Source organism: Manacus candei, unplaced genomic scaffold (assembly GCF_025592945.1).
Source record: "Manacus candei isolate 608988 ecotype Guabito, Panama unplaced genomic scaffold, ASM2559294v1 h1tg000014l, whole genome shotgun sequence".
NCBI lineage: Eukaryota > Metazoa > Chordata > Aves > Passeriformes > Pipridae > Manacus > Manacus candei.
Window position 1 is genome coordinate 65,270,040 of NW_026138062.1, and position 23,880 is coordinate 65,293,919.

A 23,880-nucleotide genomic window follows, 5' to 3' on the forward strand; every position below is an offset into this window, starting at 1 on the left:
AATCAAAAGCTTTTCAATCACTGTCAGTGAATAAGAGATGAAAGGCCCTTTAAATTGTCCACAATACTGATACAAAATAAAAAAAAAAAATTACAAAAAATCACAGCATCACAGAAACCTGTTATGTAAAAAAATTATGACACCTATGAACTAGAAAGAACCTGCAGGATTTTGAAAATCCCCCTTGTTTGTCTTGCTAACATCCCTCCCTCTTAGCTGAATCCCACTGGAAAGAGGGGATTAGGACAAAACCCAGCCCTAGGGTATGGTCATGCCATGGTGCAAGCTGTGATGAGAGTGTGTGAATTCTCCACCTCCCCTCCCAAAAAGTGGGACCAGGTAGAAGAGAGGGCTGTGCTGGTCACTTGTGCTGGAAGGGATACACATCTGACCAGCCAATGCACATCCAGGTGAAATTTCTGGGAAGGATATTGCAGTGTTCTACTTGCAAGTTGCAGCTGGAGACGACCCACTGGAGCCTCCTGTCAAGTATTTTCATGTATTAACAGGAGTAATTTATTATTTGAGAGGTGTTTGTTGACCTGAATCTTCCTTGTGCTCTCTATGGTAACCTGTTCTGGTGCAATCCTTTAACTTCTTCTGGCCAATACATTTTCTCTTTCCTCATGCACATGTTAGTACAAATATAAAATAGATAATGGGTCAGAAAAGGCAACAGCTCACACAGGAACAAACTGCTATGTTTTCCTGCTTTGGTGCTGTGCACAAGAGATTCATCAAAGCAGAACCACCGGCTACAAAACCGCACCCAGAATTTTCTTGTAAAGTTTTTGATAATCTCAGTAAAACAGGGAAGTTGCTCTCTGGAAATTCTGTACAGTCTTATAAGTGCCAGGCATTTGGACAGCTGCAGAAGCTGGTTTTCACTATTGAACTGGTTCAGAAAACCCATTGCACAAGTAGGGAGTCATGTTAAATGTAAAACTGAGGGTCAGAACAGGTGCTGCAAGGCCCATAGCAGAGATGGATTTATACACTCTATTTCCTACATGGAGAAGAGCCTTTAGGCTAAAGAAATTTTATGTTTTCTTGTGTTCCCTTTGAAGCAAAGCTCTGAAAATCTGTCAGCTGATTTGACCGGTGGCTCACGGAAAAGTGATGGTTCAGAACACATCTGTGCCAGCCCAAAGCTGCTGTTTGTCACTGCTTATCACATGTAACATCAGGTAAACAAGATCTAGAGTAGTATCTAATTATTTCAATACCCAGTATCCCTGGCAGGACCATACTAGGTGTGGAGAGATGCAAAACTTGAGCTCACCAGAGACTTCCTATGCCTGGCATTAGGACCTACAACATCCTAAAACAAAACTCTTCTGCATGGTGTAAAAAAACTGCCTCACGTTTTTTCTGTGATGCAGTGAAAGAACTGGAAAGGCTCAAGCACTGCCCTTAGGCTGAGAAGCACAAATGTGGGCAGAAACAACAACGAATGCACGATGGAGCCAATTTAGCTTTTGGTGCAAACATAAACAAGTAAGTGGACTCTGATTCAGGAAGGAAGAGCAGCTAAAGTAAGTTTTCAAATTGTCTCAAGTCATTACAATCATGCTGACATTCAAATTACCATTGCTTTCCCTGAGAGAAAGGCAGACAGGCATTTCAGAAGTCTAATCATGCACCCACTCACATCAGTAGGTGCTTAAATAACCACATAAGATTTAAACTCGAGACAGACAGATCTGGAGTCAATTGGATCTGGGTCCTAAGTGCCAAGTCTTTTGTGATAACTGAATGTGAACTCCCATGCTGCACAGGTGCTCTTGGAAATTCTACTGCCTGCACAGAGTCACTGGTACTGTGCAGGAAGAGGCCAAGCACCTGGAAAATCTATACAAGGATCTACCTTCTGTAGATCTACTTTGTGTTTGTCTCAGGTTTTATGCTCTCTCCTATTACCAGTGTCATGGGTTGCTTTATAGAACACAAAGCCAGCACCAGCCAGGGCATTGCTCCAGAAGTGCTTGTACACAGGGGCCACAGCAAAGCTTGTTGCTGTTGCAAATTCTTTCTCTATTTATCCTGGGAAACTTTATCCAGTAAGAAGGGTTGGCAGAATTCTGGTCTGTGAACTGTAAGTGCTGACATTAGAGGCGAGTGATTTTCAGAGGTGACTGAAGTGCAAGACATAAGTATGAACCCAAGCCTTTCTCAATAAGCTGAGCCATCTCTGCCCTGCCTTGTATCATACACTGCCATGGTGAAGGATGTGTGGGTCTGTCAAAGACCTGCTAAAATGTTTCCTCCACAGAACAGACAGGCAGAACTAAGTCTGTGTGAAGGCCCACACAAGGTGTGAAATACAGACCTGGCAATAGTAAATAGATCCCTGTCTAAGAACAGATCATGATTTTCAGCCAATGCATTTTTAATAGTATCTATGTAACTAAATAGAAATACTGGCTTGCAGACAAAGGGCTTTTAAGATTAATTATTGATCTCTTCTTGATGTTCAGAGAAGCTTCTTATAGATTACACTTGTAGTATGTTTCTTCGGAGCAATTCTCAGCCTTTGCACAGGCTGGCATCAGTCATACGAGCCCTTCCCTGTCTGGTACTAAGGGATTTGAACAGCACACACACCTTGTGCTGGCCTTCTGCATGGCATGAAAATTTACCTTCATGCCTTCAGTGTCAACCACTGAACATATTAGTCAGTTCAGTACCACGTGCATAGGACATTCCTGCCTGCTGGACTTGGTGCCAAAGAGAAATCCCAGGCATATTTAATTTCCTGGTATACCACCACAGTCTTGGAGTTCAGTCATACAACAGCATCTAAGCAATGAACCCTGCCCTATGAGTCCTCTCCTTGCAGTCTGCAGCTAAGCCATGGAAGATCTAGCAGAAAAAGGGTTCAGAGAAGAAGGGAGCAGTAAAACACGGTGTTAGGGTTGCCTGATTGGTATCAGAAGCTGGAGGAAGAAGAGAGGCAAAGAGCTGATATTTAGTGCATGTCACCTAAGTTCAAGACAGGCAACAGAACTAGTTTTTGACATTAATCATACTAAGGACTGATTAACTACATGAAAATGTATTACTTTGCTGCATTTCTTTCTCTATGTTCCTCACTCATGCTGGGCAATTCTTTTGCGTTTCAGAAATAATCTCTCTTACATTTCAGTCACTGACCCTTTCAAAACGCCATTGCTCTTGCACCTGAAGCTTTCTCCCCATCTGTTTCCCCTCTTCTCTGTGCACCTGCTTGGAGAAGGTCTATGAGCAGTGTACAAACATACCAAAGGGGGGGATGTGCTCCGCCTCTGCCGAGCAGGCGCTCTCCTCCTGGGCCCATCTGCCATAGGTGGCCGAGTAGATGATAAGGAACTTGGATTCCTGGCAGTGGAGTTTCAGTTCCTGGTTCTCACATGCTGATTTGGTTTTGTATTCAGCTAAAGTAGAAGCAAACAGCAATAAGGTAACATGAGGCAATTTATTCAGCTGGGCTGTTAATAGTAAATAGCAGCGTGACAGAAACCAGCTTTTCTGCAACTGCTTGTTGCGAGTGACATGTGGCACCAGTACAACAGAGACAGAGTCAATAGCAGAGCACTTCCTCCAACTGAATGCTCCCATGTGATCATCCAGAGCCTTTGGCTCCTTTTTGAATTGAATAAAAAAATTAATTTTGCCAGTCTCCTCTCCCAGTAGAACAGCCTCCCCCCTTCCTGCCTGATTTCCTGGCTTGCTTTCCACCCCTGCTCCACAGGAGAAACCTCATCCTTCCCTTTTGTGTCTCCCCAGGACACTGTTGCTCTACGCCCACCTCGGCTGCCCTGAGCACTCATCAATCATGGGCACGGCTGGCACCGCTCGGTGACAGCACCGGGTGAGGGACAGAGAATGGGAGGATAAAGGCATGGGAAAGGGCTCCCCATCCCAAGCCAGGCACTGCTCCCAGCTGTATTTGCAGGGCTTCACCAAGGTCAGGGGGTTTGCCTGAGCTTCACTATCGAGCACGGGCTCATTGGAAAGTTTTGCTGACAAAGCAATGTGAATCAGGAGCCTGAGAAAAACACCCCCTCTCCCCTGCTCGGCTGGCACAGCCACATGGGCAGCACTCTCAGCACAGAGGTGGGCAAGTCAGTGAGCTCATCTCCCAGTCAGAATGGCTGATCCCTCCTGGAGAACCAGCTAAAACTGTCTCTGGCCAGGGAAACTCTTGCTGGCCTAAGCAGCCGCTCTCCCTGTGGTATTTTACCTGCTCGAATCTTCCTGGTCTAACTGTGGTGGCAAACCTTTTTACGGCAGACAAGGCCAGGGAGAAGAGCGTTTTCTCCTATTTTTTTGTCCTCAAAAATGTGAAAACAGGAAAAGGAGGTCCCTGACTGAGCAAGAGAAAATGGAAACCTTATTTTTAGCGAATGATGTCCCTGTGAGTGGAGTGTGAGTGTTGGAATTGTAGAGAGAAAAACCTATCTATTAATTAAAAAAAAAAATTATTGTTTCATCCAGAATAGAACAGATAAAACAATGTTCTTGGTAACAATCCAGTTTCTTCCATTCAAGCTAATCAACAGCCACAAGTTTAAGTCTAAAAAAGAGTTATTTTTAAAAAATACATGACCTGCTGCAGATTGTCACTTCTGCAGAAGCACCTGCCATACCACCCATAAAAATCATGCCAAAAACCAGGGGCTCTGCCCAAGGGCTCACAGGCTAAAGCTGTGTTCTGTGGCTGTGGCTGTGCTGGAGGGGCTCTGGAAGTACAGACAACAGAGACAAACTCCCAAGTGGTATCAGACAGGGTAAGATTTCAACAGAGATCTCTGCAGACATAGAGCAAAAATAATTCTAAATAGACGAAAAACAGAGGTATTTAGACAATTGCTGAAGTGCCCACTTGAAGGCAAGGAGGCTGCAAAATATACAAGTTATACTCCAGTGATTTCCTGAGCAAGGAAGTTTTCCACTGCCAAGCCTAACAATATTGGTATCTTACCTACAAATATAAATTTCCTGTCATGAGAAACCATGTAGTTTGCACTGGAATTGGATTATTTCCCAATCTTGAGGGCAGCACTTGCTCTTAAATACATTTTTTACCAGCTTTTGTAAAATTCAGACCACAGAAAGCACTATGTAATCAAAGAAGCTCATTTCCAATGGGGAAAAATATTAAGCAGCTTCTGAAAGTAACAAACAGGTTCCCAATTCACTTCTGATTAGTAAAACAAGATTTCTAATGATACAGACACAGCTATGATATTCAAATCCATCTACTATTAATAAGGCACTAATTGCAATATGTAAAAAAATTAAACTACTGATATATTAAAACAGATAATGAAAATTTTAAATGTCAGGCACTTTTTTCCGCTAATGGTTGGCCCAGTGTATCCCCCTGGGAGTTCTTGTGTCAGTGTTTTGCCAAATGTAACATCTGCCTCTCATCTCTCTGCTCTGACTTCCACACTCTGCATGCATTGGCCCTTCAGTTTGCCTGCCACCTACTCCTGTTCCACCAGTGGTGTCTGTCTTAATGCCCTGGTTAAAGAAAATCCCTTTAGTGCTCTCTCCTGTGGTTGTGGGATAGTGTTTCTGAGTTGGCTGGTGAATCTACCCATAAATCATCCTTCAGCTGTTTTCTTTGGGACCCATTTCAGCCACGCTGGGGATCAGCTGCCAAAAAAGGTGAGCCCCCAGGCTACTGGGGCTTGTTCTCATATACAATAGCAACAAGAAAAACAATAAAAAACACCAGTAAATGAAACCTCTCAATCATTCTTCCACTTTCTCATGTTTACAAAGCAGACTCCTTCTGAGGCAGGATTTGTCCCTTGACACATCAAACGTCAAATACCTGCACAGATCACAGGTGATTCTACAACATACCCTGTAACAAAGTCAACACATCTATCCTCTGGCCATTATTCTGTAAGTGGGAGGCATTTTTGAATCTTTGAAAGCTTTGGTCCCAGCTCCTTAAGTATTTTTGCATATTCCTCACTGTGATATCTTCTGCATCATCTGGATCCTTAGCCCCAGCATCTGGGTTTGCTGTTCATCTCTGTCTTTCTAATATGACATTATCATTGCTATTTCTCTAAAAATAGTTTCCAAAACATTTTTCCTTTCTAGTCTGATGTCTGACAGGTGGTCCTACCAAACTACACTGGTCATGACACTGGCAGCAAGCACCCTGAAACTGCAAATACAGTGAGAACTAAGGTAAAGTAGAAAAGAACAATTTGCTATCAATCCAAGAGCCCCAAAGCTCCACATAGATTTATGCAAAGCCTCGTGCAGTGGCATTTTAACCAAAACAAGCAACAAAAGACACAGAAAAACACATTTGCCTGATGTCGATTACTTACTAGGTTTGCATTTAAAGGAGACAAGGAGGAATTTAGTGGTTCCTGGACAGAGATCAGGCCCAAAAACCCGACTATTGACAAGGAGTTGGCAGGATCTCAGGTTTTGGCATTCATCCAGTACTTTCTAGAACAATGGGCAAAAAGGATAGGCTTGAAAACAAGGTATGAAGCTACACAGCAATGAGAACACTTAGTTGCGCTTTGTTCTATACAGGAGAGAAATCACAACTTTTTGGCTATAAACATGCAAGAAACATCTGTATCACTGGACCTAGGCCATATCTCTGCTGGACTTAGAGTCATGGCCAAGTTTATGGGATCACATTCACCACAGCAATGCTCACGGCAAATTAGGATGTTACCAATTTACTGGTTTTTGTTACTTTTCCCTCTGCCCCGGGGGGAGTCAGCCAAATTTCCCTGAGTGCCACCACAGCCTTGGTGGTGCAGAGCCCAGAGAAAGAGGGAACACACTGACTCCCAGCTTTTTCCCTGAATGTGCTTGAGACATATGCTTCTGAGCACATTTATGGGAGTGCAATGTCCAGGTGAGGCCTGGCAACTCAAAAAGAGGTCTTTTTAACCATTTCATATTGATCTACGTATGTGTACCTGATCATGCTCTGTAATAACCTTCACTTGAGAGAGTTCTAACTAATGGCTTGGTGTGCTGAGGGACACTGAAGCACAACCCTGTTTAAGCCATGTGTTTGACCTCCTGCTTAAGGGACATTTGCTTCTTGCTTGCAGTTACACACAAGATCAGATATTTGCTTGACTTGCCACTTGAGCAAATTTCAGAATTGGTTTGATTGCAAAGCAGATGTGCCTGTCTATCCTCAGCCTCTATGTCTTGTTTTGTGGGGGGTTTTTAACACTGTTGTTCTAAGGCCATATTTATTCCAAATTTATTGGCCCAGCAATATATCCTGGTTCTCTCTGTGCTGCTTCCCCTGGGAGTGGCAACAGAGAGGACAACAAACAGGTCAGCACAAAGGGCCACGTGGGCCCTCTCCAAGTCCTGCAGACGGTCTGAGTACTCCTACTGCTCACACTGGTGCTCCCACTTCAACAGTGGGTTTGGAACTGAAGCTGCAGAAAATAGGAAGACATTGCCCAAAGTGAGTCTGTGTCCAGTTTTTAACACAGTCACAAGCCAAAGCACCTAAAAAACCCCAGTTTAAATGTGGCAATGTGCTCAGGAAATTCTTACTCACCTTCAAAGCTCAGTTTAGAGAGGGCTTTTCTGACACCATTTTTGGATAGTCTGTGGTGTTGTGCCCAGGCTTTTTGATTAAAATCACAGCAGGCTGTGACAAGGAGGGTGCTATCCCCAGGTCACCCCACCCTTAACAGGACTAACTGTAAGATAGCATTCTCTGGTAGTTATAGGTAGTCCCATAAAATGCATGGGAATTTTTGCAATGTTTCTCATCAGAAGTGGTCTCAGTCGTACCAAGAGGTCAAATCACAAATTTACCACTGTGATAGCAGAAGCTGCATTCCTGTTTCCAGGCTGAGAGAGTTGGCAGTGGCTGGCTCTCTGCTGTCAGCCCTGGAAGCCATCCCTCCCAGCAGCAATGACACACATTAGCAGTACATTGCAGTGATCCTGTAACACTCGCACTGACAGAAGGAAAGGACTTGCATCCAACACTTTTTGAGCATTAAATGCACTCTAAATTAGAGTTTAAAAGAGTAGGGAAAGCATAGCAGGCTTAATTTTATAAGTCAATTCTCCTTTTACAGAGTTGCAAGTCAAACAAATAACTCCTCCTTATTTGGGATGGTTCTGGAAGGGACCAGTGAAATAGAGTTACATCTTTAACAAGTGGAGAGCTGTCCCCTACTGAGTCACCTTCTGTTTGCACCTGATCTGAATCATCTCCTGAGCATCTGTTTGTATTTTCTCCTGCTTAATGCAAACAGCAGCAGCATTTTCTGTCATGTTGCTGTGCACAAGCACGCAGACACAAAAACAAACAATGACACTCAAAATAGCACCAGGCTGTTAATATCTGGAGATGGATCCAGCTCTGCAGGGATCCCTCTAATGGGAGGCCGATGTAAAACGTGCCTGTTGTGCTTCCTCCTGGCTGCAGGGCAGCATCACACCCCACTGTGGGACTGCAGATTGGCTTCCAAAGGGAAGAGGAGGAGGGGTGAGATCACTGGTGCCCTTTTCTAAGAAATCAGTTTACAAGATGTGTCTCTTCTCCTTGACAGAACAGGAACTCCCTGAGATGCAGAACGTCTCTCACGTTCTTGGCCTCACCAAAATGCTTTCATGCCTTTGATCAGTGACAGTGCCTGAATGATGATGATAGTTTATACAACAGTTATCCCATGCTGTGTTTTTTATATTCACGGAAAAAAACTGCCCATGGAGACCTCACAAGCCCAAAATAATCATTGGTGTCGCTTTGCTGTGGTCAGTAAAATGACACCAAGGATGCATCTGGCTTACTGTTTTTGGTGGGGAGAGGTACTTTCATGCGGCCTGTAGGTAATGTTTGGAACGTCTTAGAAATTGCAGTACATTATAGGCACTTATAAAACTGCCCTAATACTGATTCTGGAGAAAGGATATTACTGCCAAACCACTCTATAGAACTCTTCAACCACCTAGGGGCAGGAACAGACACTCCCTGTTGTCAAGAAGGAATGTATGTGTCTGCTACAGGTACAAATGTTGGAAATACTCATCAAAGCTTCAAATGTTCACAGAAGCTTCTGTAGACCATCTGCAGCAGTTTCACCAACAGAACATGTTCAGAATCCACTGATTACTCATTTTTGCAATGTTTTGCTGAATTTGGCCCAACACTGGGCATTTTTCACTGTGATGAAGCAGTGATAAGTCAGACCTTTTAAGTCGTGTTACGAAAGTCTCCACAGTGGAAAGTAATAATTGATGAAGTATAAATGATTTTAAGCTATTCTTAAGCAGGCCCTGCAAACAAACCATAAGACATTGCTGATACAGATCAGGTATTCCCAGAAATGCAGATATCTGCAGAAATACTTAGGACTTGCTGTTTAGCTGTCACTGCGCCTTTTCAGTGAGGAAAGACAGGCATGGAACAAGCCAGATGCCAACCATTTTATTCAGTGGATTTGTAACCCAGCTCTGTCCAATGGTTGTATTCTCTCCTGGGGACAAGGAGGGCCTGTGTGATAGATTAAGGTTGGTCAACTCAGTCAGGACGCCCTTGACTGGAAAGGAACTATTTTAGGGAATTCTGAGAAGGGGGTTTCCAAGGCAATCTACAAAGCTCTCACAATCCTAAGGTAATATCCTCCTGACCAGACAAATCCTTTCAGCTGTAACACTTTTGGTGGTAAACTGACATAGGTACGGTGTCATTTCATTCAACGTTGCGAACACTTGCATGGAAACATTAAGAACCTTTACAACGTGGGGTACCTGCAAAGAGGTGGGTGCCACACAGTTTCTCGGTTCTGCCATCTTTGTTTGAGGCTCCTGAGTGCTGCACATGTGGGAGTCTTGCCCGTAAAATGCTGACTGAACACTGATGGTTGAGTGCCGAGGACAGTGCAGGCTCAGGTGCTCCCCATCGCAGGCATAGGCTGTGTGGTTCTGCAGGAGCTTGGTTAGGTAACCTAGAAAATATTCAGCTGTTACAACTAGTACAGGAAACCACAAGCTCGTCAGACAAAAAGAAAACCACAATCAGTCTCCGGAAAGGGCACTGTAGTCAAGGTTATACACCTGGCCTGCAGCCACACGGTTCTGTGAATGGGTCAACCTTTCGTGCTCGTAAAGGTCAGGGCCAGGACACGTGGGGTTGTGTAGCCATGAGTCACAGCCCTCCCAGCACTCCAGCAGCAGCAGGATGTGTTGTCATGGACAATCCCTGGCCTCGGGCCCTTGCCAGTCATGGCTGTGCTCAGTCTTAGGTGTGTCTGTCTGCAGAGGTCAGAAGGGGTATTACTTGGTTTTGTGGGCCAGGCTCTTGCATTCCAGCTGGCTAAAGGTACTCCTTATACTTTGTCTTAAAAGGATGCTCTGCACTTCTGGACTTCTGGGAAGTTGTGTTTCACTCTTAAGAATAATGGAGAAACTGCCCCACACACATTTTCTTGTTTTGGTGGCTGAATCGGGGGGGAGAGGCTTATCATTAAAACAAAAACTAGTTTTCTCAAAGAAAATATTGAAAAGGCGTTTGCTCATGCCATTTAATTTCCGCACTTCTGCCCTTTATAAACCTTTCCCCAAAGACAAGCAATTTTTAAAAAAGTTTTTTAAATAGAAACTTAAGAATTCTAAGCAAAAGATATGAAACTTAATGAATTGTGGAATGGTTTGGATTGGAAGGGACCTTATAAATCACCCAGTTCCAACCTCCTACCATGGGCAGGGACACCTTCCACTGGGTTGCTTCAAGCGCCATCCACCTGTCCTTGAACACTTCCAGGGATAGGTCAAACATTTCAGTTCTCTGGCATTTTTTCCAGCTCTGACTGTGCAACTAGATAAGGAAAATCAGCTCCCCTATCAGTTACTAAGTCTGGAGAAAGGAGAAGCCTGCTCCACTACTGCCTTTGCTGTTCCTGATCTACACAGGAATCACGCAGATGCACCTTCTAATGCAGCAGAACTACGTGAGTTCTCCACCTCCCTGACCTCAGTCTGAGCACTGGCACTGGAACCAGGGCACAAAAAATGTCATGCCCTGTATTTGCAGTTTGGATCTCAAGGAGACCATGGCCAAGCCACAATCCCCATGGCCACTCAGGGGTTAAAAAAAAACCCCAAACCCACAACCAAATCTATCTCCTACATTTTCTGTGTAATTGAGATCACAAATAATTGAAGTTCCTTGCCAGAGCCACTCCTCTGCCAGCCTGCTCCTGGGAGGTGCTGAGTGTTGCCAGGAAAATGGGCCAAGTGCCCAATTGCACCCAAGCGACTTTGCCACGGCCTGATGCTGCAAAGGGGCCTCCAGTGGCCTTTGTTGCTGCTGAACACCTCTGGCATCACCATCGTGGCATAAAGGGCCTCAGTGTCAGAGCATTCAGCCCCACGTGAGTTGTGGGCATTCAACACCTTCAAAGATACAGCCCGATATTTGTAAATCATTTCAATTCTTCAGGTTTCAGGTTACTTGGAACCAAGAGTGCCACATAAAAAACAGTGCAGTATTCCCTAAAGAATATCAGCTATGCTGTGATTTGGATGAGTTCCCTGGCATCTTAACTGCTACTTTGATCCTGCAAATTCCTAATCCAGTATCTAAGCACCTTTCTCCAACAATTGCAACTATTCAATCTTTAAAAAAAATGTCTTTATAAAAAACTTGCTCTGATTGCATTGGAGCACTATGGTCCACTTGTAAAATCAGCATTAGATGGACTGGTGAAAATAAGACATCAAGCTCTCTGGCCTTCCAAGTAGACATGACTCTGCTGTTATTAAAATCCTCATGTGTTTGCACACAATAAAGGATAAAAATAGTAATGGAAATTGCTGAAACCTAATGTTCTCAGATAAGAGGAGTGGTGACGTATGAGTATCTAAACCACTCGTCTCGCATGGCAGACCACGTAAACCTGCATTTTTTATTACTACACACACAGACCATGCAGACACGGGTGGAGTAGCCCTTCGCAGATCACATGCTGAGGAAGAATTCCCACTCTAAAAATTGTGATTTCCTCTTGCCCTTCCCTGAAAAACTCCAGGTTCTTCACTCTCCTCATGCTAGCCCTCTGCATAAAACAGGGCACTGCCTGCCCTGCCCTCAGTGAGGGAATGAAATTTTCTCAGCAGCTGCTGCCTCTCACCTCGTCCCAGAGCACTGCTTGGACCGGAGGGAGCCATTCCCAGGCTATTTTCCCTCCTTCCCTGGGCAGCAATGCCTTGTAGTCACTCTAGTAGGAGCTTCATCTCCTTGAGACCATGAGCATCCCTATATTGCTTACTGAATTCTGCACAGAAACACATTTTCAGAAATCAGAACACTTATGAGTTATGGGGTTTCTTCCCTGAGCAAACAGAATCTTAAACAGACCATATAAAAAAAAACTTAGTTAACTTAATGTTTATTTTCCTCATTGTTTTCTGGGTTGTTGGGTGATGGAGAGGGAGGTGGTGTTCAGCTGCAGCAGTCACTTTCTCATGTGTTATCTGCAACGAGGAGGACAATAGAGCTGCTCTTTCTATTTTTCAAAAATAATAAATTTCACTCTTTAAAACAATATGAAACTTTATACAAAAAAATCCACTACTGTGAGAATTGTCTAAATTAGAAAAACTTGGCAATACTGCAGTGTCCCAATAATATCTGTGTGAAAGCTCCAGTAGGAACTTTCCCATTAATCCAAGACACACATTCATAAGTGACGTATGGGGTGCTCTGCATACAAAATCATGTACAAAACGTTACAGACTGGCACAGAAGTTAAGCCTGAAGCAACGGGCAACAAAAAGATCCCATTGATTTGAAGGCCAGAAGGTATCATCCCACGCAAGTGTTTGCCTAACCCAGACTACTCACTCATTGTAACTTTGTACTGCGGCTCAAAACACCAGTGCAGAATCCAAGCTTAATCCTTTCTTCCAGAATTAGCCAAATTAGTCACAGTTCTTTCTGCGGCAGCTCTTTTTTTGTAATTGTGATGGAGGGCAAAATGTTACCCATGAAAGACACTGTTTATAAAATTCACAATGCTGTTTCTTGCCTCATCATTTTATCCTTTTGTATCTAAGTACGTTGTAAACATCCTGTTTGAGTCATTCTAGCCACACCTGATCTCACAGTCTTTTATCAGTAAGAAATACACTTGGGCAGAAGCACTGCTTATTCTACTCCAAGTAGCACAACAGCTTTACTCAGCAGATCCACATACCTGCTTAATAAATGCTTTTCCTGCATAGTCACTCATTTGATTTAATTTCCCTCCATGGCTTGTTTTCTTCAGTGTGCCTTTTTCCACTCTTCTTCTCAACCCTCGTACCCTTTGCTGGAGACCACCATCCTGCTAACTTCATCCTTTCAGTTGTACTGCAGGAGATGGCACGAAAAGCTCATTTGCCACGCAAGGAAAATATTTTTTGTAAAATCACTGTATTTTTTCTATTATCTAAACCTTTTTTGATGTGAGGATAGATGTTTGCTTGAAAAAATTAGTGATAATCTAGTTTCACTGATAAGCTACTGACCATGAAAGCCCCTTCCATTTCCAAATGACTACTTTGGTTTCAGAGCATCCAAAGCTATTGCTTTTCTTAGAATCAGTCCTTGAGTTTTCAGTTGCCCAATTCTAAAAGACATGAAGCTTATGAGATCATGACTTCCGTCCATCTGCCATTCCCTTATTCAGCTCAACAACTTTTAAGCTCAATGGCCAGTTTCGAGCCTGAAGCACGCAGGGCTCAGAGAAATAACGTTCCTACAAGTTTCATGAAAATTGAAGCCTGAGCTGCCACGTCAGAGTAAGAACTGCCACTGTCAACTCAGTCTAAATGATTAATGCTGAAAGTCAACTGGCAGCTGGAGAGCCACAGGCCTGCTGCCAATGGAGCAACTTGTTTCCGCTGGCCTTAGTGACAGACGAAGGATTAAGAAAATACTGAAGTTAGTAGTGAAAATGCTTTTGGGATAGTCTGACAATCAAAGCAGGCATCACTGATGAAGGTATCAGTCAGGATTTCTATGCTTTCCATGCTTTATCAACATGAAAGCTTTCCTAAGATTTCTTTTTTTTTCCCCCTCATAGCTCATGGATCATAACATGGATCATAACCATCTTACTGAACCTAACTCTCGTTGTCGATTAAATCTGAGGGTCAAATTAAGCAAGAGCTTGGTTCCACTTAGGCCAGAGAAAGGATCAGGTAACTAGAAGATAATTCAGCATAAGAACACGTTCAAGGTCTAGTTTGAACAAGGTTGTCAGCGAGCAGCAGCACAGACAAGGAACCAAGCCATGAGCTCTGTCTGGAAAAACAAAACGAAAACGTCCTACAGAAAGAATAGACCTTCTGTAACTTTTTGATCATTGTTTCTCCAGGAACCACACAACCTCTTCCTCTCTGTGCCACTCAGCTCAGACATGCAGTTATGTGAATTAAACTTCTGTGGAGTGGGAAAACCCATGAATCCTGCACTCGCAGTCCACATGCCCATTCTCAGCCTCTCAGACCCTTCCACAAGCCTTCTCTTTCCTTCAGATGTACACTTTCATACTCCCTTGAGCTGTCTCCTAGGAGCTATGCTTACTGTTGTTGTATCCCAATGGCTTTCCAAGGAAATTGGAGAGATCCCTATGCACTTCTCTTTTCTCACTTACTTTTTATTTCCTTTTCCTTTTTGTCTCTCTGGATTTCCAAAGATTTGGGTCTGTAGTAAAACTCCACACTATGGTCAGTTATTCCATGAATCCAGAGGGGCAAACGCTTGTCCTGGGACCTAATATGGAACTACGGTAGAAAAGGAAGATTTTCTCCCTTCTAACTAAAGATGCTGACCAAGAGGGACAATGCTATTAAGGGAGGCTGTGAGGCTCTTTCCTGCCCTTGCCAAAATTCCTTCTTTTGGCTGGAGACGTAACCTCTCCTAGTGCCATTAACAAGAAGTAACAAGAGAAAGGCTCTGTGGGCAACTGCTTCTGGAGACAGAATGAGAGAATCATTATGCCCAAGAGACAGAGAAGTTATAATATTCCCAAAGACTGCAAGTAGGAGAACCTCAGGGACTAGTAGAAAATATTTCTCTGAAAACTTGGATTTATGAACGTGAACCTCCATGTTCAAGTTCCCCAAGAAGGCCGGGGGGGAGCTGTTCATTGCCAGCTCAGAAAACAAAATGCAGGTTTTGTTTCGCAAACAGAACTCAGACTCAAACTCTGCATTTCTTGTATTCTCATTTATATTTGACACTCAAAAAGTCAGAAATCTGGCAGCTCATGGATCTGCAGTGCTATGACAGCTTTACAGTATAGCAAGTCCAAGCTAGAAAAGCAAAAATGCACCCCAGTGCACTCCCATCACCTGATGATTTTCTTTATAACAACATTTCTTTGACCCCAACTCACTTTTAGCCTGAAGAAGAGTCAAAAATTGCAAAATTATTCTGAAAAAATAATGCTTGTCTTCCCAGATTAAACACTATGAAGAAAAAGAAACAAATATTTGTGGGTTGAGACCCTCATCAAAAGCCCAGTGAAACCTGTGGGAACCCTTCCAGTGGCCATAGGCTTTCAACTAGACATTATATCATGAGTGATTTTTAAAAATTAATTCTAAATTAAGAGTCAAATCTCACTGGTATTTAATTTGTTGCCAGAAGCCACACAATAGGCCTTTGAAGCAAAACTCCTAAAATGCCTAGTAATTCAGATGAAATGACTCACCAATGCTGAACACATAAGGCGCAACCACGCCTCCCCCTGCTCTTCAGCTCCCTTAAGACACTATTTTCTCTGTGTTTGGTAATATATCAAAATATTTCCATTTTAATTGTAGATTATGGCTGGCAGATGACAGAATTCTGATAAGTGGTGACTGGTCAGACAGTGCCTTCTCTGTCTGGGGACACTTCCAACAAAAGCTGAGTATTTATTTGGAACAAGTCTGTAACCCCTTTCTCTAATAAAGCTGAGACTGTTTGGAAGCTCTGTCTCACTGGGAAGGGTATCGGCAGCAGATGGAGCAGGAAGGCAGGGGGGAAACTAGTCCCTGCTATTCATTTTGAAATAAAATGGCATATGATGTGTCAGGTGCCAGCAATCTGCACAGGGAGAACTGCCCCAAAGGTGTGAGAATCCGAATGACAGACCCAAACATGTTGGTCCCTGAGCACTGAAGCTCAGAAACTCAAGTTTCCCATAGGTTCGTGTCTCACATCTGAATTTCCCGACATCTGTTGTAGGGGCAGGAGCATCACACTAAACCTCATTTTAGGAGAGCTTGTGAAGCAATATCCTTCCTTAGGGATGGAAGTAAGGCCCAGCTGCTTAGACTCACAAAATGTGTAGGAACTTAATAGGACCAAAGCTTTTACTTCTCTAACAAGGATAATTAAATCTCATCAGTGGATTTAACAAAAAAATATTAGCACATCTAAAATGTGACTTCATAAGTTATACTTCCTCAGGAAAGCAGTGAGAACTGCAGGGACAGAAGCAAAACCTTGGATCTCAGCACCATGACCTCAACTAAAATCTCACTTCTGACATACACCTTTGTTTCACAGAACAAATCCCAGACCCAAACCCACTCCACTAGGAAAAGCTTTAAACCAGACTTTGAGGTTTAACTGCCATATTACTGAAATGAAACACATTTCTAAAATGAAATGTTTTCCTTTAAAAAAGCAACCAACATTTTTGCCTGACTTTTACAAGGCAGTATTAAGAAGATGCATCATTGCATCACTCCTTTTAGCACTTCTTTAAATATCCTGGTTGAAGGACATGCTCCAATTGCCACGGTGAGTCAACAGAACAGACTCAAGAAAATTTATATAGGATTTTATCTGACCAACACAAAACCACCAAGAAAACCTCTGCATCATTGTGGTTGGTCCTGATTGATCCTGCCACCTTACTACAAACAAAGCATTTGTTAGAGGCATTTGTTTGCTTTCCTTTTGCCTGGGGGCAAATCTGGTATGGGCGAAAGCCACAAAACTTAATGGAAACTTTTAATGCAGAAAGGTCACAGGATCAGATTTTGTTTCTTGGGTGAACTGGTTTGCTTTTTCATTAGATCATTTGTTTTCTATGGTTGGGTCAGAAGATCAAATTTATGGAGTTAAACTGATGCCCAATTCTGTGTGAACTGTTCTGGAAGAAAAGACAGAAAAGTTGACACCAGCGGATAGAGATTAAAAAGTTCTGCCTAAGCAGTGGCGCTTTTTCTGTTCACATCCAGAAAGTCACTCTCCAGCCCAGTTATGCAATCACACAGTTACTTCATTTTTGATCTTCAGTTACAGCCACATTTCTTGAAAGCTGCCCAGAAAACCTGGCTGGGACTCAGGTAAGGAAAAGGAGATTGAGTAGTGAGTGAGTGAAGGAGGCCAGGTCAAGCCTGAGCCTGACCTTAAAGGAGCATGGAGAAAAGAAAGACAAGGAAGTGGCATCAAAAAAGGGGAATGGGGGTTCCTCAGTGTTGCCAGGGAGAAGGAGTGTGTTCCCAGATGGATAAGAGGTCAGTTCACTTTGGCAGTAGATGGGGAAAAGGTGGGAGAAGGAGCAGTGATAGGACAAAGAGCCAAGGCCTCTTCCCTCTGCCAGCAGGGAGGGCAGGGGATGAGAGAGAGAGAGAGCACTGATTCCTGCTGTTGGGAAGACACTCAAAATGCCACTGACCCCAGTCAAGCCACCTCTCCCTCAGCAGCTGGACTTTCTAGAGCACCAGGACACAGATGTAAGTGAAGTAGAAGTACAGTATATAAGTTTCCTGGTTTTGCCAGCTCCTTATTTTTGCCTATTTTGGGAACCAGTCCTTGAACATAAAAGAGTTGCGAGGAAATGGCTGTCATGATGCCTTGATTTCTTGAAAAATGACTCTTGTGACAGTCTCCTGGGAGCCCAGAGTATTCAAATTTTAGTTCCCAGAGACTGGAGAACTAGCAAAATTCACAGCAGTCTTCAGCCTCCTGGACTGGGACCTGATCTGAAATGTGAAAGCTGCAAGTGATCACTGAGAAAAGCAATGGGAAGACGGAGCTTGGTCAAGTAGGAAAATAAATAAATATTTTGGTGAAAAGATGTGTTTTGAAGAGCACACATGAGGGGAAGAGAATTCTCTAGGTGTAGGAGCACACCAATATGCACGAAGATCTAAGGAAAGAACTGCGAATTACATATCTCTTCTTCCAAACCTTCAGCCTTCAGTTTCAAATTTGGGCACAAATGCTTGGACTCCACGTTTAAAAATTAATCACATAGAGGACTGCAGACCTCAGAGCACATCTCCACTTTCAGTAACCAACTGAATTAATAAATATAGAATCATAGAATCATTAGGGTTGGAAAAAACCTGCAAGATCATCAAGTCCGACTTTTAAATTCGTTAATTGCTGCCACCAAACTGCTAGAGAATCATAGATTATGCAGATCTTTAAGTATGGCATGCATCAATAGTACTTTCAATATTTCCTGCCATTAGGAGAAACTACTGAGTCATTCTCACAGGGCTGGATTTTGAACTGCTGCTGGTGTCTTGTTTTAGAACACTTATCTTCCCTAGAAAATACTAATTCACATACTGATCACAAAATATTATTGCACCATGAAGAAATGTCTCTTTAAAAAAAAAAATCCACCAAGAAATTTTTTTTCATAGTTAAAAGCTGGACAGATGAGAATGAGAACACATTGCTCTACATCCTGGAAGAGATACAGACCACAAATACAAGTCAAACATAAAAAGCCCCGTAATAATAACAACCCTTCAGTATTGACATACACTGTTCCCTGCTCCCCTTTCCAGAACATTGAACAGATCCCAAGAGGGAGCATCTTTGGGTTGTTCCAAGCAAGCAGCTGGCTCTGGTGATGAACAAACAGGCTCTGGGCAGGTTAGAACTGCTGGCACAATTTAACACTTGCATGAAGAGAACAACAGAGATGACACATACAGGTGTTGGAACCAGGCAGCAGTCTGGGAAGGGATTCTGGAAAGCAGGGGTGGAGAGAGGGGGAGAGAGGAACACAGTTTGGGCTGCTGGGGGAGAGACCTGATGCTGAAAACACACAAAGTAGAAAATGCAATGACCCAAAAGAAGTGTGTAGCTGGTAATTTGAGTATGAAAGCCTAAAGTCTGTGAAAAGGAGGAAAAGGTGAAGCAACTGGCCTTCCAATTCTCTGTGCACTACTAAATTCCCAAGATCAGATCCAACCCCACAGAACACACTGAAGGAGCAGGTCACTGTTCCTTTTGTTCTGACATGGGCTGCTGGTGGAAACTTGTAACCTGCCTCCTGGAAGCTTTGGCCTTGGAAGGGCAGGGTTAGACCTGGCCCTTTCCAGGACAGGGAAAGTGCAGGTGGTTGGTTACAGTAAGAGAAGCTTCCCACTCTTCATCCCTCAGGATACTGTCCAGGTGCAAGACTCTGTTCTTTAAACAGGGCAGATTTGTGTTCACGTACATTCAACAGAGTTTAGGAAAATCATGTCGCTGTTCCTGCCACAGGAGGGAGCAAACAAACAAAATCAACTCTAGAAGCTCATCTTGAAGCTGCTGTTACACAGCTTGTAATTCTTTAAAAGGCATTAAACAGCTTGGGGATGGCACTGCAGGGTGTCATCTCACCTCTGGCAGCTCCTGGTCCACAGCACCTCCTTCTGAAGCAGCTAAAAACTTCTCCATATGCTCTGGATACCTTTTTTTAAAAAAGTTCCAGTAACATTTTGATCTTTTCTGTCATTCTGGGTTAGATCTCCATGTTAAAAGTAAAATGTGAGCAGAATGCGTTCAGGTCTGGGAACTTACCAGTCTGGAAAGAATTCTGGAATCTGATTTTCTTTACTATATCTTATTTGCTGAAATGTCTGCATGACATCTCTCTGGGGTGAGCCAGAGTTTTTTTTCTCTGGTCATTCTACCTATTTGGAAAGTTCAGTGCACAATGAATACTGAATACAGCTGTACTTCTGAAATGTATCTTGGATAACCTTATCTAAATAACTTCATTTGAAAAGTGAATGGACTTTTGTGAGGGGAACTGTCCTAGATAAAGGGATATTTTTTAACTCAGCAGCTACTTGAAAGGGAGAATTTGAACATTTATTTTATGTTCTTGTGGAGAACCACCATGTGCTTCCAAAACTAACATCTACAAATCAGCAAAGAAAAACACCAAAGAATGAGACAGCAAGAATTTAAAAGCCTTTTACATGTGAAAGGAATCTAATACAAGAAATGTAACTTATCAAGGATGTAACTCTGGTCTTTATATTCAGTGGCTGCTTGCTTAGAAATGTTCAGGCTTATGGTGCTGGACAAAATAATAAAATGACAAACTGTATTTTCCTATTGCAGAGAAAACAGTTTTTACAGAACCCTCACCAGCATTTTGGACTGTAATAACACGAACTATATTAATATGCACAACAACAAATTTTGGCTGTTAAATATATACTAACTTTTTTCCAGTGCACTCAACTGGCTTTTGGGAAGTTCTGCTCTGTTCACTAAGGGTAAGATTTGCTTTCTGCCCGAGAGGTAGTTCCTTAAGCTTCCAACTTCCAGGAACATGCTGTGCTCACATATAGAAAGGAGACAAACAGCTCTTCTAAATAACTTTCTAACAGCAGTGGGATGGCCTGGAGCACTAGGAAAGGTACAAGAGTGCGGTTTTGTCAAACAAAAAACAGAAATTGCTTCTTTGTCCCAGTGGGAATACATTTTCCCAGTTTCTGCAGTCATTTCAATTTGCACTGATGCAGCAGCCTCGCAGGGGTCACGGCTGGGATTTCTGGGTGACAACTGGTGCCTCTACTCCCTGGCAAGGGACTCCTCTCATCGTGGCGCTACGAGGCTTCTCCCCCAGCAGAGAGAAGTGCAGCACTTGTTCGCTATCGGAGTTCAGGACGGCTCCCTCAGGGCCCGACTTCAAGTCTCCAGGAGAAAGTGGGAACCTTTCCAGGGACTTCCACGCACTTTTCGTCAGGCCCTGGCCGATCCACGCGCAGCGTTCCCACGGCGCAGCGACAGCTTAGCTCCCCGCGTCCCTTCCCACCTGGACCCCCTGGAAGCCCTTAACCCTCTCCTGCACCCTGCCCTCCTTCACAGCACATCCGACCCACGCTCTCCCCGGGGTGCAGGCCCGGGACACGGCCCGAGAGAAGGAATACGGAGCACGGAGCCCGCCGGGAATACGCAGCTCCTGGCGCCGCTCCGGGCGGGGAGCGCGGGATCCAGCGGCCCCTGTCCGGGATGGTGGGGTACGGCGGGACGCCTCGGTGCATGCGGGGGGCTGGCAGCCCCTGCCAGCCCCCTGCCCAGGGGTGCCCGACCCCCGCCCAGCCCCTCGGCGCCCCGCAGCCCCCGCAGCCGCCGGTCGGTGCCCGCCCCGTACCTGAGAAGTCGGCGAGCGCCGCGACCTCCGCGCCGCACACGAGGACCAGGCAGGAGAGGAGGCGGAGGAGCCGCCCGGGCTCTACCTGAGCGCGGCGTGGCAGCTGCCCCGCACCCCCGTACCTCATGGTGCGGGAGCGGGCGGCGCGGGGCGGGGGGGCAGCCCCGCACACTCACATGGCGGGGGCCGGTCCTGGCTGGCGGCGCGGCCCCCCCGGACCCGCCGGGCGCCCTCGGGGCTGCCCCGACCCGCGGGAGGAGGAGGAGAAGGAGGAGGAGGAGGAGGATGGCGAGGGCGGAGCGGCCCTGCCCGCGGGAGCGGGTCCGGCCGGGACGCGGGGGCGGCGGGGAAGGGACGCGGGATCCCGGCGGTGCCGCGCCTGGCACTGCCCTGGGCGCGCATCGTGCGGCCGGGCTGACTCAGACCCGGGGCACCTCGCCCGCCCTCTCCCGGCTCTCCCCACCCCTCTCCGGGCAGTTCGCGGTCCCGGCGCCTCCCTCCTGGCCCAGCGGCTCTATTTCGCCTTCTCCCCCCTCCCATTCGTGGTCGGCAATGGCTGGACGACTGTCACAGATTTACACACACAGCCCGACTCGTGATATTTCCCTGCTTGTATTTTTCCCAAGACAGGTGCAAGGTGCTCCCCGTCACTCCCTGTGTCCCGCAGCGCACCTTCCCTGCTTCAGACCTCGTCTCCCCTCATGCCAGACCCTGCCAGGTTTGATGCTCCAGCCCAGCTCCCGCTCTTACACCTTGGCTCACCTGTCTCCGGGGGAACCCAGCTGATAACTATGCCTTGCAGCATCTCTGGACGAGGCATTTCAGTGAGCAAACAGCCACTGCCTCTTCCATGTTGCAAAAGAACTTCCCCTTTCTCAGTTTCCTCACGTTGTTGCCTGACACCACCTTAGCCAGTAGCTTTACGACTTGAGTTGTTCAGCGTAGTTGACTTCTAAGTGTGTAGGCTTGGCTTAAAGTTTTCACTGCAAAGTGAGAAAACATCTTGAAATTACTTTGAGAGAGTTCAAGTTGTTCCCTGAAATCTTCTGTGAGAGTGAAAAGTAAACCAGTGGGAAGTTCAAACAAATTGTCATGACAACCTGCTAAGCCACCTTCAAATATAATTTGGAGCTCCTTTTAAAGGTATGAGAGACTAAAGGGAATAAATCAGGACACTCATTTCCCAGTTCCTGTAAGAGCTGCCCTCGGAAAGGGGAGCCTAGAACCAGCACTGGAAGTGGGTCATGAAAGCATCCTCTGCCCTGGGGCTGTGGTGGGGTATAAAACTAGTAGACAAGAACACCCAGCTGTTTACATCCTGCCATGCATGTTCACACACCTTTCTCCTGAAAAAAAAACCAAAAAAAATGAGTGAGTGGGTGAGAGATGATGGAACCAAACTAATTCTGTTAAATCCGTTCCTCTCCTCCTGTTCCAACTGAAGTTGGATCACATCCAGATTTGAATTTCCAAACTGGCACCTCTTTCTGGAGGTTACACTGAACTTTGACCAACTTGATCTTCATGTTTGAATCTGAATCCACTTTTATTCCTCACCTTCTACCTCTTCAAACACAGAAAAACAACTGGGTAACACAGTTATGCTTCCTTGGGCAGATAAAAGCAAACCAGGTTTCACATGAACCTGTCTGAGGTCAGGGACATTCCATCAAGCTTTACTGAACTCAGATAAATGGGATCAAAGGTGCGAAAATAACGGCATAAAACGGCTCTGAAGCATCTGCAACTGCAAACACAGATGGGAAGAGGGAACAGTAGCTCTGCCAGGTGAGGCTCTTCCTCCTGGCTGCTTCAGATAAGGACAGTGTTTGCCTCTGAACTGAACCCGTTACCCTCTGCCTTCCAACTGTGGTATTGGAAGGAGACTTGCAGGAGCCTCCAGCTACTCCTCTCATGTTGCCCCTTGGTCTTTTCATACCTGGTCATTCAACCTGACGCTTCCTGTGCTTGCTGTCTCAGGTCAGTCCCATCGAAGGCAGAAATGAACGCCAGCAGAATAACTAGCACAGATTTTTACCCCACTGAAGAAAGCATTGGGGGGCCATACCTGGAGATTCTAGAAAGGTGTTTAGATGATTAGGGTGAACTTACCTGTCTACTCCAACTTCCTACTTGCCATAACTTCATGTCTACCATAATTTCAGGTTCTCTGGAATGTAGATGTCAACGATGGCAACTCAGTCCACTGTGAGTGACTCTGAGTACACAAATAGATCTGTGAAAAGTACACAATCAATGCAGAAGAATATATAAAACGTCAAAAATCACTGGGAAATATCCTATACTCCTGCTTGAAAGGCTTTAGATCCATCAGGACTGTTGCCTAATGAAAACTTGTGAATCTTCTCTTCCCACTGAATTGCTTCTTCTAGCCCGGTGGTGCTATAAGGAAAGGACCATCCCATGGTGCAGGAATGAGCCTGGTATGCTTTTGGCACTGTGCAGGTATAACCCAAAGGCAAAG

The 23,880-nt window shown here is 44.8% G+C and overlaps 1 protein-coding gene across 2 annotated transcripts in view; it reads right to left on the reverse strand.

Moving 5' to 3' along the window:
• Positions 1-21,654, reverse strand: part of EVA1C (eva-1 homolog C) — a 31,235-nt gene extending 9,581 nt beyond the window's left edge. Inside the window, exons 1-4 of one of the 2 annotated variants that reach the window (XM_051780316.1) lie at positions 21,396-21,654; positions 9,766-9,962; positions 6,339-6,462; positions 3,261-3,413 (exon numbers count right to left, since the gene is read on the reverse strand). In XM_051780316.1, coding sequence (XP_051636276.1) covers positions 3,261-3,413; positions 6,339-6,462; positions 9,766-9,962; positions 21,396-21,522 — 601 coding nt within the window. In that variant the 5' untranslated portion in view covers positions 21,523-21,654. The remainder of the gene's footprint in view (positions 1-3,260; positions 3,414-6,338; positions 6,463-9,765; positions 9,963-21,395) is intronic. The other variant, XM_051780317.1, reaches the window with a different exon arrangement.
• Between the last annotated feature and the right edge of the window lie 2,226 nt (positions 21,655-23,880).